At 43.8% G+C, this 18,680-nt stretch overlaps 1 protein-coding gene across 1 annotated transcript in view; it reads left to right on the top strand.

Annotated features, from left to right (window-relative positions):
* The first annotated feature begins 1,227 nt into the window (after positions 1 to 1,227).
* Positions 1,228 to 18,680, top strand: part of LOC127002248 (mutS protein homolog 4-like) — a 135,131-nt gene continuing 117,678 nt past the window's right edge. The window contains exons 1-13 of the mRNA XM_050868055.1: positions 1,228 to 1,326; positions 3,375 to 3,431; positions 4,480 to 5,439; positions 6,319 to 6,467; positions 6,886 to 7,115; positions 7,674 to 7,795; positions 7,899 to 8,029; positions 8,577 to 8,663; positions 8,847 to 8,912; positions 9,364 to 9,492; positions 10,071 to 10,257; positions 11,528 to 11,661; positions 17,547 to 17,650. Coding sequence (XP_050724012.1) covers positions 1,284 to 1,326; positions 3,375 to 3,431; positions 4,480 to 5,439; positions 6,319 to 6,467; positions 6,886 to 7,115; positions 7,674 to 7,795; positions 7,899 to 8,029; positions 8,577 to 8,663; positions 8,847 to 8,912; positions 9,364 to 9,492; positions 10,071 to 10,257; positions 11,528 to 11,661; positions 17,547 to 17,650 — 2,399 coding nt within the window. The 5' untranslated portion in view covers positions 1,228 to 1,283. The remainder of the gene's footprint in view (positions 1,327 to 3,374; positions 3,432 to 4,479; positions 5,440 to 6,318; positions 6,468 to 6,885; positions 7,116 to 7,673; positions 7,796 to 7,898; positions 8,030 to 8,576; positions 8,664 to 8,846; positions 8,913 to 9,363; positions 9,493 to 10,070; positions 10,258 to 11,527; positions 11,662 to 17,546; positions 17,651 to 18,680) is intronic.

An 18,680-nucleotide genomic window follows, 5' to 3' on the forward strand; every position in this document is an offset into this window, starting at 1 on the left:
TGGTACTGACTGGAAAACTGGGGTGCTGACTGGAAAACTGGGGTGCTGACTGGAAAACTGGGGTGCTGACTGGAAAACTGGGGTGCTGACGGGAAAACTAGGGTGCTAACGAGAAAACTGGGGTGCTGACGAGAAAACTGGGGTGCTGACTGGAAAACAAGGGTGCTGACTGGAAAACAAGGGTGCTGACGGGAAAACTGGGGTGCTGACTGGAGAACGGGGGTGCTGACTGGAAAACTGCGGTGCTGAGTGTTTGGGGAGCACATTTGGGCAGACTACAGGTAAACATACTGCCCTGGCTGCACTTCCCTCCCCTACACACTCGGCTCCCACGTCCCCCCAACAGCCAACACATATATGCGTGTTATGCACCTGAAAGGCCCTCCGCATTATTAATCCAGATCCAGGTCCAGAATGTGTCTCACCTGGGCACGGCACGCCTATCCAAAGACTGTGTGATGTCTCCAACCAAAACTACAGGTGAGTCTGAGCTATTGGTTGGCTAATATGACATCGCGAGACGGCACGAGCAACTACTATTTGATAAGTATGAGAGACTGATTACACACATGTACTACCGCACTACACACACACACACACACACACACACACAAGAAAAAGTATATAGTTTTCCACATAGAAGAGTTAACACATGGAACAGAATGCGGGAAGAGATGGTGGAGGCGAGCAGTGTCCAACAAATGAAGGAAAGGCTGGATGAATGTAGAAAAGGAGACGGGACTTTTAGGGTTGTATTAAAAGACAGATCGCTCCCTTAGAACACATAATTGAAGAGGCTTTCGTAGGAGTTGTGAGCATTTCCAGGGGTAGTTTTATGACCCTGGTGGTAGTTTGACCCTTCTTCTGTACCCTGAGCCTAAAAAAAACTTATTAGAACCTGGTTGATCCCCCCTTTGACCTTGAGAAATAGCTGATGTGGGAAGCGAAAGTGTTTTGTAAAACCAGCCTTAGAGATTAGCTCGGGGCCCGGTAACTACAAATAAGTAAATACAATAAAACAATGTTACGTAGTAGCCTATATATAGTGATTGATTGATAGTTTATTGTTGCAGGTAAACAACAAGGTGTACTTGATTGATTGATGGTAGGACGTACGCGTATATATATGCAATGGTTTTAAGTTAGATAAATTCAGATTCAACAAAAACATAGGCAATAATTGGTTGTCTATATTTCTTCATCATTTTGAAATTCCCGCAGAAAAAAAGAACCGCCATCCAAGATCTGTCGCGGGAGGACACAGTCTGGCCTTCCCCGACACCATGTATTTCGTGCCCAGAAACCTCGCCAAGACCCCAAAATACGGTGAGTACCACACATACTCATCACAAACCAAAAGAGATTACATTTATTACGCTATTAGTGGTTAGTAACGCTATTATAACAAGATATAAGGAGAGAAAGGAGGGACCGCGGGGTTGGCGTCGTTTGCAGGTGAGGCGACGCCATTAATATCTGTTATATATGTGATAAATATGTATTTTTTGCTTAGTTATGGATAATTATATGTTTTAAGCCACGAGGGATTAATAGCCATACGTTGAGAGGGGGGAGGGAGCGAGGGGTCTCTCTCTCTCTCTCTCTCTCTCTCTCTCTCTCTCTCTCTCTCTCTCTCTCTCTCTCCTTAGGATATGAGCATGTTAATGTGCGAGAGAGAGAGAGAGAGAGAGAGAGAGAGAGAGAGAGAGAGAGAGAGAGAGAGAGAGAGAGAGAGAGAGTTAATTTATTAGGCTATTATATATCAAACCGTCTCCAATTTATTTCATACATGTTACTTCCACGAATTCTTTATGAGTTGAGATAGAAGAAGAAAGGAAAGGAGACAGAGAGAAGATGCGTAATGAAGATAGGAATTAAGACGAGGAAAAAAAATGGATATGAGACAGAATAAGAGGGAAGGAAACGAATAATGGGAAAGTATGTAATGAAGATAGGAACTGAGACAAGAAAAAATAGGACTGGATGAGACAGAATTATTAAGAGGGAAAGAACAACGAAATACCCCCCCCCCCCCAGAAAAAGGAAACGAATAATGAGAAGGTATGTAATGAAGATAATGATAAAGACGAGAACTGATTATTGGAGAGGAGAAAGAGGAGATGAAAGGAATAATGATAGAAGGAACGTAATGAAAATATGATAAATAAGATGAAAAAGAGGATTAGAAGAGTTTCCCCTTTGTAACTGTTCTCCCTGATATAGTTCTTCACTCTGGGTCTGGTTTCATTTTTTCTTTTCTTTCTCCTTTTCTCTTTCTTTTCCTTTCTTCTTTTTTCTCTTACTTTCTGTTACTTGACTTGACTTGACAGGAGCTGTTTGTGAGCCGTTGGAACAGCAATTTCAGCAAAACAAACAAGTTTGTTTACATTTCATTTCTAGGGGACCCGCTGAGGGCTACTCTCGAGTGGCATGATATGCGGGGGCTGTGCGGGGGATTTAAGGGGCCAGGACAGGATTAGGGTAAGGGTTAGGATGAGGAAAGATACTGGGACATGGTGAAGGGCCAGGATTAGGGAGATAATGATTGATGATCCTATTCCTAAATGTGTCAGGAGTGGGACTATTAACTACATGAGATGGGAGATGATTCCACTCTTGTATGCTGCGGGGAAAGAATGAATATTTGAATATACTTGTGTTAGTCTCGTCTCGTAAGTGTGGTATTGAAGGGTGGCTGCCTCTAGTGGATCGTGTAGTTGTCGGGTGTAAATAAATGTCTTTGTTTATGTCTACTAAATTGTTTGTGATTTTATATGGCATTTGTTGTCTGTGTATTTGTCTTCGTGTTGCTAATGGGTCTAGTTTTATGTCTTGTTTAAGCAAAGTGACTGAAGTGGTGTGTCTGTAATCACGTCTGGCCCATCTTGCAGCTTTGTTTTGTATGGCCTCTTATTTATTTATGTTATGTCGGTGTGTTTAGAAGTGCTGACACTAATCATGCAGCCTTCACAGACAATAAGCATGCAGAGAAGCAAAGGAAAAGTACACTCAACATTTATTTGGACGTTGGAAATGAGTGTGGCAGGGAGGACAGAGTGTAGTGGACCCAACACCCAAGAACCATCATCGCATTGTGCTCACAGTGCTCACACAATTGCTGAAAAATCGTCAGTCTCTAATACCCCGTCATTGCAGATTGGTAGTGACTGTTGTTGTTGTTGTGTTGATTTGTCTCCAGGATAGGGGTTAGTCTGACAAGATGCCCTGACCTGCAGGGAGGTCATTGTACATTTGAGGGCGTGGAAGGCAGTGCTGGGACTGATGTGTGTCTGTGTGACAGGTGTGATGGAAAGCTAATTGATGACAGACCACTTGTATTATTATTATTATTATTATTTTTTTTTTTACCCCAGATATATACGAGCATTATGAGGGGGAGGAGGGAAGCTACACCGCCATCGCTGCCGCAGGTATTTTTATTATTATTATTATTATTATTATTATTATTATTATTATTATTATTATTATTATTATTATTATCATTATTATTACTATTATTATTATTATTATTATTATTATTATTATTATTATAGTTATTATCATTATTATTATTATTTTATCATCATCATCATCATCATTATTGTTATTATTATTATCATTATTATTATTATTATTATTATTATTATTATTATTATTATTATTATTATCATTATTATCATTATTATTATTATTATTATTATTATTATCATTATCATTATCATTATCATTATTATTGTTATCATTATAATCATTATAATCATTATTATAATTATTATAATTATTATTATTATTATCATCATCATCATCATTATTGTTATTATTATTATCATTATTATTATTATTATTATTATTATTATTATTATTATTATTATTATTATTATCATTATTATTATTATTATTATTATTATTATTATTATTATTATTATTATTATTATTATTATCATTATTATTATTATTATTATTATTATTATTATTATTATTATTATTATTATTATTATTATTATTATTGTTATTATCATTATTATTATTATTATCATCATCATCATCATTATTGTTATTATTATTATCATTGATATTATTATTATTATTATTATTATTATTATTATTATTATTATTATTATTATTATTATTACTGTTGTTATTATTATTATTACTGTTATTATTATGTGACACCTTGTGATAGAACAAAAAATAATGGATATATAAGTAAATGTGATAAAGAAAGAAACTGATGATATGATACTTAACTTGAAGAGAGTAGAGAAAGAATAAGTAAATAGAGAAATATAAGTAAATAAAGCATTAGTAGTAGTGGCCTAGTAGTTGTAGTAGTAGTAGTGTTCTGTTGATAAGGACAGTACTGATAGCCTAATATCGTATCATTACACACACAAACACACATACACACACATATATATATACACACAAATCAACTCATTCCTCCCCCACGCACAGGTAACTAATGAGCCATAATTCCAGGTATGGGCGGCCACCACGTGCCTAGCCTTAGCAGGGGCGTGGGCAGAGGAAGGGGCAGAGGTACTCCAGTCTGCTCTTCCAGCACTCTCAGCACCCCAGTTTTCTCCTATAGCACCCCTAGTACCCCTGTCATCGGCCCCAGCACCCCTGTCAGCACCCCCATCATGTCATTCAGCACCAAACTCAGCACTAGTGAGGATTCCAGGCAATTTAGCACCCCGCCAGTTGGTCCACGCACTCCTAGCACTGACCTCAGCACTAGTAAGGACTCTAGACAGCTCAGCACTCCACCAGCAGGGCTTCTTCCGCGGACACCAAGCACTGCACTCAGCAACGTCAGCACCCTCAGCTCCATGTATTCCACGCCTCTCTCCACCACACTCCCTCCACCCCTTGCCCGTTTCTCCTCCTCCATCTTCCCCTCACCATCCCCTCCCTCCTCTTCCACCTCCTCGTCTTACAGGGGTAGGGGAGGCAGGGGAGGGATCTACAGGGGGAACTATGACACCAAGTTCCAGTATAGTCAAACCTCCCCTTGCGGTACTCCAGTCTGCTCTGCCACCACTCTCAGCACCCCTAGTACCCCTGTCATCGGCCCCAGCACCCCTGTCAGCACCCCCATCATGTCATTCAGCACCAAACTCAGGACTAGTGAGGATTCCAGGCAACTTAGCACCCCGCCAGTTGGTCCACGCACTCCTAGAACTGACCTCAGCAACCTCAGCACTAGTAAGGACGCTAGACAGCTCAGCACTCCACCAGCAGGGCTTCTTCCGCGGACACCAAGCACTGCACTCAGCAACGTCAGCACCCTCAGCTCCAGGACGCCGGGGTCAGCACGCAGCAGCAGCAGAAGGACTCCGAGCTCGACAAGAAGCAGCAGAACGCCCGGCTCAGCATGCAGCATTACCATGACGCCGATGTCAGCAACTCAGCAACTGCCACCCTCAACTATTGTAGGTAAGGATAGATAAATAGATAGATAAATAAATAGATAGATAGATTGGTAGGTGGATACATACATACATACATACATACATAAATACATAATTACATAAACTTACTTACTAATACATACTTATACTTACATACTTACTTACATAGATATACAGATAGATAGATAAATAGAGAGAGAGAGAGAGAGAGAGAGAAGTGTACGTGTATGTTTGTGTGTGTGTGTGTGTGTGTGTGCGGTTTCCTTAAATTAGTTCCAATTATATCGCTCAACCATAACTCTCTCTCTCTCTCTCTCTCTCTCTCTCTCTCTCTCTCTCTCTCTCTCTCTCGCTCAGTGGCTCGATTTATACCCGGTAATAATTAGTGGCAAGCTTGCGTGCAATAACAGTAGCCTTCACTCACTCGTTATTGCCCGAACAGTTAATTTTTAGGCCCTCTCTATAATTAATTCCTGCTCCTCTTGTACGCTATTATTACTGTGGTTGGTGTTGGTGTTATTAGTAATGGTTTTAGTGTTATTGATATTAATATTATCAGTGGTGGTGATAGTAGTAGTAGTTGCAGTAGTAGTAGTGCTGTAGTAGTAGCAGTAGTAGTAGTAGTAGTAGTTTTTATGCCTCCTCCCTCATTTTTATTATACTCTCTCTCTCTCTCTCTCTCTCTCTCTCTCTCTCTCTCTTTCTACTTTTTCCTTTGTTCTCATTTATAATACGATATTTTTACATCTCTCCCTCCTTATTGAAGCTTTTTATTTCGTTCTCTCTCTTTCTATCTATCTATTCATCTATCTATCTATCTATTTATCTATCTTTCAATGCGTGACCATAGCGTATGCCTCTAAATCTACCTTTACCTAACTTCTCTCTCTCTCTCATCTTCTAGCCGTGGTGGAGGGGCGTGGACAGGCTCAGGGCGAGGTGGGTCTGGCGGCCGTGGATCTTCGGCGCCCACAGATCACCCTGGCGCAGTTTTCGGACACGCACACCTACACCCACACCCTCACCAAGCTGGGCCTCCTCAATCCCCTCGAGGTGTGTGGCTATCTATCAGTCAGTCAATAGGGATAACAGCCTATGACAGTGCTTTTACATACATAGAAAAACAAAAGTACATCTAGTTAACCCGGTAGCAGTGACGGGCCAAATTTGTGGCTTTACCGTGTAGCAGCGACGGGCCACATTTTTGCCATGATTTAAACCCCAAAAAATAAATGATGCATAAACTCATCACAAATGCTTCGATATATGTTATGAAAAGGTTTGTGTGATTGATGATTTTTTCTCATTTTTCTCGCTTAGAGGGACCATTACGAAACATGATCCCTGCAGCTACCGGGTTAAGTTATTATTCAGACAGTTTTTTTTTTTATATACGTCGTCTGTATTTGAGTTGAGTTGCTCTCTGTGCTGTAAAAATAAATAAATAGATAAATAAAAAATACACATACAGGTGGTGGTCGCAACAACAGCGGCGAGAGCTGAGTGCGAGGGGGCAGCAGGAGGCGGAGGAAGAGGAGGACGAGGAGGACGAGGTCTCTTGAGAATGGTGCAAGAGAGCCTAGCTGACGTCTCGGTAACCGCCATCCAGCGCCGATACTTCAACGACGCCCGCGGACTGGCCACCATCAAGCACCTCGCGGCCCCTCATTGCGCCTACGTGGAGAGACAGGTGGCTAACAGGTGAGAGAATGTAATAGAAGACATATACAAGGTAGGCTATACTATGTGAAACGGTAGTAAGGTCAGTATTGCCAGAAGCTTCCACCCAAGGAGAGATCAGTCGGGTTTTCATGGGTGCTTTCTTAGGTTAATGGAGAGACAGGTGGCTAACAGGTGAGAGAGAATGAAATAGGAGACATATATAAGGTAGGCTATACTATGTGATACGGTAGTAAGGTCGGTATTGTCAGAAGCTTCCACCCAAGGAGAGATCAGTAGGGTTTTCATGGGTGTTTTCTTTGGTTATTGGTACAGAAGAAGGGTCACACTACCACCAGGGTCATAAAACTACCCCTGGAAATGCCCAAAACTCTTACGAAAGCCTTGTCGAAATGTGTGTGCTTGGGCGTCGAAATGCTTAATAATATGATCGTAAAAGACAGGAGGAGGAGGAGGAGGATGGAGAGACGAAAATATGGGATAGAAGGAACTAACTGACCAGCTGATTGACTCTCCCTCTCACTCAATCCTTCACTTACTCTCATTCACTCACTCACTCCTTCTGTCCATTCCCTATAGGTATTACTGTCTGGCATCGGTCGCGGCGTTGATGAAGTACGTGGAGCTTGTGCAACACGTGACCTATGCCCCGCACAGCTTACACGTGGAACTGACCTCATCTGAAGACACCATGAACTTAGGTAAGGTACAGCTGCGCGTGGCCTCGGTGTTCATCTCCGTCACATTGTCCCTTGAGCCTGTCCCTCCTGTGTCTGAGGGTCTGACGCGCGTGTGTTTGTACAGACTTCTGGTCCTGGCGCGCCCTGGAAGTGGTTCGAAGCCTTCAAGGGGAGTGGCAGGACTCTCTCTTCGGGGCCCTGAGGCACACACGCACGCCGGCAGGCACTAGGAAGCTGAGGGCCACGTTGCTGCAGGTTTGGCTTGGCACTCAGTCGTTACTCCTTCCTTTTCTCTTTGTCTCTCCTTCTCTCTCTCTCTTTTAATGTCTTTTCTCTTATTCCTTCCCCTTTTCCTTTGTTTCTCGCTCTTTTCACACTTCTTCCTATCCAATCTTTCTTTTTTCCTTGTTTTTTTCTATATTTTTTTCTTTCCTCTTCTTTCTTTCTTTCTTTATTCATTTATTTTAGTTATGTTTTCTATCTTTCTTTTTTCTTTTGTCCTTTCTATCTTTCTTTCTCTCTCTCTCTCTCTCTCTCTCTCTCTCTCTCTCTCTCTCTCTCTCTCTCTCTCTCTCTCTCTCTCTCTCTCTCTCTCTCTCTCTCTCTCTCTCTCTCTCTCTCTCTCTCTCTCTCTCTCTCTCTCTCTCTCTCTCTCTCTCTCTCTCTCTCTCTCTCTCTCTCTCTCTCTCTCGTATATGTAACAATTAACACACTTACCTTTGTTTCCTCTTAAATATGATACAGTTTGCTTCACTTCACCTTTCCCTTTGTAACATAGTCTAATGTCTTTCTCCTTCCTCAGCCTTTCTCTAACCCAGTCACCATCAACGCTCGCCTGGACAGCCTGGAGTACCTCGCCCAGAACCCAGACCTCTTCCACACCCTCCAGGCAAGTGTTGACAGTATACAGCACAAATGACTCCCTCTCTTTCACTAGTTATATATATGTAACAACTAACTCACTTTGGTTCCTTGTTTATGTTATTGGTTGTAGCTTTTAATAGAGCCATGGTAGTATACTGTGGCATGCTTAAGTTACTGTCCCATTCACTTCTTTTTCTTTTTATCGCAGTCCATCCTCGGTCGCTTTCCCGATATCGACTGGCTCCTATCCATGTGTGTGCAGATGCCTAAAGAGGTAAGTCAGCCGGTCAGTCAGTCAATCAGTTAGTCAGTAAGTCAGTCAGGCAGTCAGTCACTCAACTAGCCTTACACCCAGTCAGTCTGTCAGTCAGTTAGTCAGTTATCTTTTTATCCTTTCCTTCAGCCACTCAGTCAGCCAGTCAGTCAGTCAGTCAGTCTTTTATCCTTTCCTTCATCCACTCAGTCAGTCAATCAGTTATTCATTTAGACTTTCACTCTCTCCTTCACTTCACTTTCCCTCCCTCCCTTTCCTTTCCTTTCCTTTTCTTCCACTCCCTTCTCTTCCCTTTCTCCTTCTCTCACTCACTCTCATTCATTCATTCATTCTCTTACTCTCACACATTCACACACTCCTTCCCTTCCCTTCCCTTCCTTTCCCTTCCCCCCTTCTCCATTTTCCACACACTCTCAGGCCGTCACAGCAATCCCTTCCTTTACCCTCTCAGGACACGGAGCAGCGGAGCGAGCAGCGTCTCAACTACGTGATCGGCCTTAAAAATACCCTGGAGCTGCTGGAACCGCTCGGCATGGCCCTGGTGGCGGTGGCTGACCCTTTCCTGGCGTCCATAAGAGAGGTGCGTGAGTGTGTGCTAGAATGGTTCAGGAATATCTTTCTCTCGCACTTTTTTTCACTATTATTCACATCTCTCTCTCTCTCTATCTATCTGTCTAGCTTACTATATATATTCACCTCCATGCAGACAAATTCTCCGGCCCTTAAATCGTAGCCTAAAGCATACTAATACTATCACTGCCTTGTCTCTTTCACCTGTTAAAGCTATCCTCGTTTCCACCTCCTCTTATCCTCCTTTTTACTCTCCCCTACTCATCTTTGTACAACACCAAGTCTCTTTTTTTCCTCCTCTATAGCACGTCTCTATAGTAGCAAGGAGTGGCAAACGCAGTGTAGGTACCGCTGTTAACCCCCGTCTCGTTAAAACTTATTGAATCCTTGTGTTTGCTCCTCCCGAAATCGACCTATCTTTCGGCCACTCCTCTTGACTCTTTTGTAGGAGCAGTGAGAAGCGGGCTTTTTTTTCATTATTGTTTCCTTTTTTTTTCTGCCCTTGAATTGTTTCCTCTACTGTAAAAAAATATATATATAGTTATGATATGAAGTAGGTAAGTGGAACGTTGCACCCTCTCCCCGTAGACTGTTGGACACGAGGGTCTGCAGGAACTACTTGAGGTGCTACGCGGAGTCCTACACGAAGACGCCCGCCTAGTGAAGGGCGCGGCTGCCATGAGGACCCTGCGATGCTATGCTATAAGGAACGGCGTCAACGGTCTCCTCGACGTGGCCAGGAAGATTTACTCAGAGATCATTGACGACATAACAGGTGAGGGTCCATAGTGTTAGACGTACAGGGCTCCCTTTGTTACAGTTTCCCAAGGCCACTGAGAAGATTAAGCGGTTTTTTTTTATGGGTGGTGATTCTTCAGTTCATGGTGCAGAGGTCCCATATCCAGTGTCTGTTTGTTTGTTTTTTTTGTTTTTTTTTCTTCCTATATTATAAGCTTTCCGACCTAGGCTATTCCAGTTTCAAATCTGTCGTTTTTCTATTCATATCAATTACCTCTTTCTCTCTATCTTCCTAATGCCTTCCTTCTCCTCCTCTCCTTACCTCTCTTTTCCCAGCCATTCCTTTTCTTATTCTAACACATCACATTCCTTACCCTGTCAGCTTCCCTCTTTCTTCTGTTCTCCATCTTCGGCTATTCCAGTTTCCAATCTGTCGTGTTTCTATTCATATCAATAACCTCTTTTTTTCTACCTTCCTAATGCCTTCCTTCTCCTCCTCTCCTTACCTCTCTTTTTCCAGTTATTCCTTTACTTATTCTAATATCTCACATTCCTTAACCTCCCAGCATCTCTCTCTCTTCTGTTCTCCCTTGCAACCCTCTTATCGTGTCTTCCCTTCACCAGAGAGCGTGGCCGCGGTGGGGCAAGCAGTACTGGCCACCAATCCACACCTATCGTATTCTAGCCTCATGTTAATCCCCTCTGTCCCTCTCTATCTAACTTCCCATCCTACCTCTCTCTTACACTCTTCCTCCTAACCATTTCGTGCAGTGGCAGCGGTGGGCAAGCAATACGGGCTGCCAATTAACCCCTATCGTGTTCTAGCTTCATGTTAATCCCCTCTGTCTTTCTCTATCTAACTTCCCAGCCTCCCTCTCTCTTACACTATCTTAACCGTTTCGTGCCTTCAACAGAGAACGTGGCGGCGGTGGGCAAGGAATACGGGCTGAAAATCCATCACTTTCTAATTCTATCATCATAATAACTCCCCCCCCCCACTTCTCCCTCTTACTCTCTCTATAACCTCCCAGTCTCCCTTTCTCTTCTACTCTCCCTCACAACCCTTAACCGTGTCTCCCCTTCACCAGAGAGCGTGGCAGCGGTGGACAAGCAATACGGGCTGAAAATCCATCACTTTCCTTATTGTAGCTTCATTTCAACCCTATTTCTCTTCATCCCAGTCTCTGTCTCTCCCAGTCTTCATTTCCATTCCTTAACCGTGTCTCCCTTTCTCTTTATCTAACTTCCCGGCTCCCTATCTCTCTTCCAGTCTTCATTACCATGTCTTAAATGTGTCTCCCCTTCAGAGAGCGTGGCGGCGGTGGGCAAGCAATACGGGGTGCCAGTAAGGGTCGGTCACAACGCTGCCCTCGGCTTCCACATCATCATCCCCGTGGCCAAGAGATCAAAGCCTCCCGCCTTGCCCAAGACATTCATCAAGGTGAGAGAGAGAGAGAGAGAGAGAGAGAGAGAGAGAGAGAGAGAGAGAGAGAGAATAATAGCAATGAAAAAACAAACAATTAAGTAAATAAAAGTTAAATAATGAAAATAAAGAAAAAAGGGAATGTAGGAGTTACTGAAGGGAAGAAAAATATGAGAGAGAGAGAGAGAGAGAGAGAGAGAGAGAGAGAGAGAGAGAGAGAGTATTTCGTCTACACGGGTGGCGAAAGGCGATACGATTGTGTAGTGAGGAACGAGACGTGTGTGTGTGTGTGCGTGGGTGTGTGTGTGGGTGTGTATGTGTGTGTGTGTGTGTGTGGAGGAAGAAAAATTGTCACACGTACACGCCCAACCAGTCGAGAAAGGATGATTTGTTGAAGGGAAAAAGAGGAGGAGGAAGAGGAGGAGGAGGAGGGGGAGGGGGAGGGAGAAGAGGAGGAGGAGGAGGAGGAGGAGGAAGGGGAGGAGAGAAGAAAGACAATATGAAAAAGAAGTGGAAAGATAGATGAGAAGGTGGACGGAGGAAGGGGAAGAGGAGGAGGAGGAGGAGAAGGAGGAGGAGAGAAAAAGAAAGTGATGAATGAGAAATAGAAAGATGAGGAGGAAAAGGAGGAGGAGGAGGATAGGAGGAGGAGGAGGAGGAGGATAGGAGGAGGAGGAGAAGGAGGAGGAGGAGAGAAAAAGAAAGAGTGATGAATGAGAAATCGAAAGATGAGGAGGAAAAGGAGGAGGAGGAGGAACGCCAAAATAACAAAACCATCATCACAAAACAGTCCACGAAAATCCCAGCAACTTCATCGATAGGCTTTTCAAACAGGCGAACTGAGATACCGATACGTTTAAGAAGACAGACCTTGGTATATGCTCTTTAGCCTGTATTAGCAGCAAGAAGACTCACCATGCCTTGCTAATATCGCTAATAGGCTACGTCATGGACCATCATCGCAAAACAGTCCACGAAAATCCCGGCAACTTCAACGATAGGCTTTTCAAACAGGCGAACTGAGATACCGATACGTTTAAGAAGACAGACCATGGTATATGCTCATTAGCCTGTATTAGCAGCAAGAAGACTCCCTGTGCCTTGCTAATATCTTCGTATGTCCTAATCTCTCTCACACCTGTCTCTCTCTCTCTCTCTCTCTCTCTCTCTCTCTCTCTCTCTCTCTCTCTTTCTATATTTCTTTCTCTTTTTCGCCTCTTTTTTATTGTTTTCCTTTCCTTGCCTTACTCAGCACGTTCCTTCCTTTCCATGGCTAATATCGCTGATACGTGAAGGAGCATCAAAGGCAGGACAGGTCCTCTTGAGAGCACGCGAATATAAGCCTCAAATCTATTAATAGCCGGCGCCGCGTCATTCAAAAGCGTTCCCACGGACCCTCGCGTACTCAGGTTTAAAGTCCACCCGCCCGCATTCCTCGCATTCCTCAGTGGACGCTGGACACACTGCATATACACACACCGCTCGCTGCCCGCCACCCCGCTCTCAAAGGCACGCACGCACTCCCTCCCCGCCCCGCAACCTTGAGATGCTCCATACACGCCCTTCTAGCACGCGGAACACCCATAGAAAATCACAGTGTTCAAGGGCAGACTCTTGAATATATGGGAGTTGTTTGTATGTATGTGTGTGAATGTGATTAATTCTCGTTATCTTCTCTCCTTTTCTCTCCTCTTTTTTCATCGTTATCTCCTTTCCTCTCTTCTTCGTTTGCTCCCTTCCTTTCCTCTCTTTTCTCTCGTTTTCTCCTTTCCCTTCCGCTCATCTGTCTTCTCTCCTTATCTCGTTTCCTCTCCTCTCCTGTCTCTCAATTTATTTGATATCTAATCCTGTCCTTTCATTCTTTATCCTATCTTAATTACGTACCTCATCTTCCCTCATTTCCTCTCCTTCTCATCCCCTATCCTTTGTTGTCGTCTTTCATCCTATCTCTCCGTTACATATCCTTCTCTCTCGTCATCTCCCTTCCTTTCCTGCTTCTCTCCCCTCTCTTCATTACCTTCCTTCTCTCAGTATCTCTTCAACGTGTACTGTACTTACGAGAGAGAATAATGTCAACCTCTTCTGGGTGAGTCGCTTTGAGCTGCACAACAGTTTAGGGAGTCTGGTACACGTAGTGAAGGAGGCGGCGGCGAAGGTTGTTAACGAGGGAAGCTAAGTAGGGCAGGCGAGCGATGCAACTTTCTTCGTTACCTTCCTTCTCTCAGTATCTCTTTAACGTGTACTGTGTTTACGAATCAGAGAATAATGTCAACCTCTTTTAGTCGCTTTGAGCTGCATAACAATTTAGGGAGTCTGGTACGTAGTGAAGGAGGCGGCGGTGAAGGCTGTTAGCGAGGGAAGGTGGCTAAGTAGGGCAGGCGAGCGATGCAACTTTGGCGGGCGGTAATGAACGAGGCTTTCAAACTAACGTAAGTGAGGTGCTCAAAAGTTGCCTTGCCCATACTGCCACAGATAAAAAGTATCAAGAAAGCGCCTCTGCTGCGGAAAAAGACTGAAGGACTGGGGAGTTTGTTTTCTCTTTTCCTTTTGCAAATTCTCTTTTTTTTTCTCTTTTGGATGTGTTCAGAGGCGGCCAAGTATATGCCTTTCATTTTTTTATTTCTTTTCTTTTTTTCTTCCTCTGTTTTGATGTTCTGAGGTGGAATTAGAGTTCTTACCCCCCCCCCTCTCTCTCTCTCTCTCTCTCTCTCTCTCTCTCTCTCTCTCTCTCTCTCCTTATGCATGCTTGTACAGAGGTGGGATGTGTGTGTGTGTGTGTGTGTGTGTGTGTGCTGGACACTTGCGGTACTTTTTGCGGTACTGCGGTATACTACCGCACTACAAAACCGGTATCGCAGTACCGCAGTACTGCAGAGGATTGCTGAAAGTACCGGAGTACCGGTACCGCGTTCAAATTTCCTGTGGTACTTTTCGCGGTACCGGCAAACACTTTAAAGAAAAATAATGATGATAATAATTAATAAACAAATAAATATGTTAACAAAAATAAACAATACCACTGTTTGAGGGGGCCGGGGGGGGGGGGGTGCACCTGACCCACCAGACAGACAGACAGACAGTCGGACATACGCAGACACCGTGGGAAAGAGGGGAGGCACTTTCACTGAAATGTATAGGTACCTATTGTTAATTAAAAGGATGTGATTTTTCATCGGAGGGAGGTAGGAACCAGGATTTTTTCACCTATGCTTTTCTAGGAGGAACCATACTTGCTTCTAAAATTAATCAACACCTCATAACTCCTATAGTAAGTTAAATTAGTTGCGTGCAAGCCGATTATCTCGCTATAACAGGCAACAGAGAAAGAAGGGGGAGAGAGACACGTTACTAACGTGTACCGTGCTAACGCAGACGGATTTAGAACGTGTAACGTTCTAACTTCTAAGTCTGGGCTCAACTTCACTACTGGCAGGTCGGTGAAAATCTTGCTCCTTGGAAATAATCTATTAAATAAGTACCTGTATATATTATTGTTATCTACAACATTATTGTTACTTATTCCGGGCACATCTTTCCTACTGGATAGTTTCCACCTAATATCATGTGGCGTTTTTTTTTTTTTTTTCATATAGGTGTTTTTGGTAATTGGTGTCGCAGAGCTTTTTTTTTTCTCTCTCTAAGTGCTGATTTAGAAACCAGGTACCGCAGTACCGCGGAACCCACCATGGGGGGCGGGAAAAATACCGGAGTACCGCGGGACGCACTGGGCATGCTGAGGTACCGCAGTACCGCGTAACGCAACCCCAAACTTTTGGTACTGCGCCCACCACTGGTGTGTGTGTGTGTGTGTGTGTGTGTGTGTGTGTGTGTGTGTGCCTGCCTGCCGGCCACACGCACCTGCTTAGAAATGAGAAAAAGAACAATGAGGGAGACGCGAGTTCTTGCTTTCCATAATTAAAATCACCCGCGGCGCAGCGACACACAGGTCTGCGAAGTGCCGCCGGGGATGTCAGGGCCTGGGACGTGACCGTGTAGTTGGTGGCTCGTGCAGACAGACCCGAGTGCTCTTAGGTCTGTGTTCTCAGGCGCTTTCGACTCTCACATCAATTATTCCCAAAGGCCGAGGAGGCGATCATTACCACAACAACTTTTGAACTGTTTAATCGCCTTCATTGAGCGCCATGCATTTTGGGAGGGGGGGTGGGGGCGGAGAGAGAGAGAGAGAGCGAGAGAGAGAGAGAGAGAGAAGGGGGGGGGGGGTCTCTTTTTCTTATGTCCCTTTCATTCACATTTTTCTTCCCTTTACTTTATTTCTCCCTCTTCGTCTGTCCTTATCTCTCTCCCACACCTTTCTCTCTCTCTCTCTCTCTCTCTCTCTCTCTCTCTCTCTCTTTTTCGCCTCTTTTTTTTTTCCTTTCCTTGCCTTACTCAGCACTTTCCCTCCTTTCCTCTCCTTCCCTTCCTTACCTTTCCTTTCTTACCTTTCTTTTCTTACCTTAAGGAATCGAGAGAAGAATGGAAGGGAGGGAAACAGATATAGACAGACAGACAAACAGATAGATAAATAGATAGAGAGAGAGAGAGAGAGAGAGAGAGAGGGAGATAGAGTCTTAGCAGTCGAGCCAGCAGATAAAAGCAGTGAGTAATGAGGGCAAGACCTGCTCCGGGGAGGATCAGCGGCACCCACTCTCAGGTAATTTGATTGTGCAGAGCCGGGAGTCTTCTGAGCCGATGTTTTAGGGACCAGACGAGACTCACGAAAAGGCTGAGAAGGCTGGTGCTGGTGCTGCTGAGATGCGTGGTAACGGTCAGGTTGCTTGGAAAAGGAAAACAGAGACGGAGAAGATGGCAAGAGAAGAAAACAGAGAAAGGAAAAAAAAAACAGAGGAAGAAGATGATAAGTAAGGAAAGTAAGAAGTAAAACAGAGGTAGAAGAGATCAGATAGCTTAGAAGAAGAAAAGAGAGAGGGAGAAGAAGGAAAAGAAGATGACAAGAAAAGAAAACAGAGAAAGGAAAAAAAAGAAGAAGAAGATGATAAGGAAGGAAAGTAAGAAGTAAAACAGAGGTAGAAGGGAAGAGATCAGATAGCTTGGAAGCGGAAAAGAGAGAGAGAGAAGAAGGAAAAGATGACAAGGAAAGAAAACAGAAAGGAAAGAAAAAAAAACAGAGGAAGAAGATGATAAGGAAGGAAAGTAAGAAGTAAAACAGAGGTAGAAGAGATCAGATAGCTTGGAAGAGGAAAGGAGAGAGAGGGAGAAGAAGGAAAAGAAGATGACAAGGAAAGAAAACAGAGAAAGGAAAAAAAGAGAGGAAGAAGATGATAAGGAAGGAAAGTAAGAAGTAAAACAGAGGTAGAAGAGAAGAGATCAGATAGCTTGGAAGAGGAAAGGAGAGAGAGGGAGAAGAAGGAAAAGAAGATGACAAGGAAAGAAAACAGAAAGGAAAGAAAAAAAACAGGAAAAAGATGATAAGGAAGGAAAGTAAAAAGTAAAACAGAGGTTGAAGACTGAAATGAAGGTAGACAGAACAGGAGTGGATAATGGTGCTGGTAGTGGTGATGGTGGTGGTGTGTGGGTGTGAGGAGATGGACAGGGAAGTGGAGGAGGAGGAGGAAGGAATATGGTAAGGATGATTAAGATGTGGAGGAGGAAAGGGTCAAAATATATTACTACAACTACTACTACTACTACTACTACTACTACTACTACTACTACTACTACCATTACCACCACTACACCTACCACCAAAACAGAATACTAACTACAATTACAACAACAACATGGACCACAAAGCAACCCAAAAGCCAAGTTAACTAAGCCTTATAACTATACAAACTACAATAACTAATAACTCTTCTATACTAATACATATAACTATACCTCATATACCTATACCTGTACTAACAACACTATCATATATTAACAAGGTGTGGCTTTTGCAGGTACAGCGTGGGCGAGGCTGTCTGTCTTGCACCACCGAGCTTGTCTATCAACTCGACCAGCGAGCAAGGGACATCGTGAGGGAGATTCTGGTCATGAGCAACGTGTGAGTATATACTGTCATATTCTTAAACATTTCGACGCCCACACTCACATATTTCTCTTTCGTAGGAGTTGTGGGCACTTTCAGGGATAGCTTTATGACCCTGGTGGTAGTTTGACCCTTCTTCTGTACCGTGAACCTAAGGAAACACATATTTGACAAGGCTTTCGTAGGAGTTTTGGGCATTTCCAGGGGTAGATTTATGACCCTGGTGGTAATGTGACCTTTGTATTGTACCGTGAACCTAAAGAAACACATATTTGACAAGGCTTTCGTGGGAGTTTTGGGCATTTCCAAGGATAGCTTTATGACCCTGGTGGTGGTTTGACCCTTCTCCTGTACCGTGAATCTGAGAAACACATATTTGACTAGGTAGGAATTTTGGGCATTTCCAGGAGTAGAGTTATGACCCTGGTGGTGGTTTGACCCTTCTTCTGTACCATGAACATAATGAAATACGTTTTGACAAGGCTTTCATAGGAGTTTTGGGCATTTCCAGGGGTAGATTTATGACCCTGGTGGTAGTTTGACCCTTCTGTTGTACCGTGAACCTAAGGAAACACTCATTAGAACCCGATTGATCTTCTTGTCAGCCTCCCTTCCTTCCTTCCTTCCTTCCCTTTCTCGCCCTGACCTCACCGTCTTGCCTAACTCTGCCTCGCCAAAGTCTTGCTGCTCGCCCACAAGTTTCCTTAAGGGAGAGCCTCCTCGTGTTGTTGTTGTTGTTGGTGGTGGTGGTGATGGTGGTGGAGGTGGAATGCTGTGTTGGTCTTCCTCCTCCTTCCTTCTCCATTTCTTTGCCCTTCTCTTCCTTCTCCTCTTCTTCGTCCTCCTCTTTCTCCTCTTCCTCTCCTTCCTTCTTCCTCCTCTCGTTTCCATTCCTTCCTTCTCATTCCTCTTGCAACTTCTCACCTTCCTCCTCCTCCTCCTCCTCCTCCTCCTCCTCCATCTTATTATCTTCCTCTTCTTTCTCCTTTGATTGTTTTCCTATCAGCTCTCCTCCTATTTCTCCTTCATCTCATCTTCAGCATAT

Source organism: Eriocheir sinensis, chromosome 22, assembly GCF_024679095.1.
Source record: "Eriocheir sinensis breed Jianghai 21 chromosome 22, ASM2467909v1, whole genome shotgun sequence".
In the NCBI taxonomy this organism is placed as follows: domain Eukaryota; kingdom Metazoa; phylum Arthropoda; class Malacostraca; order Decapoda; family Varunidae; genus Eriocheir; species Eriocheir sinensis.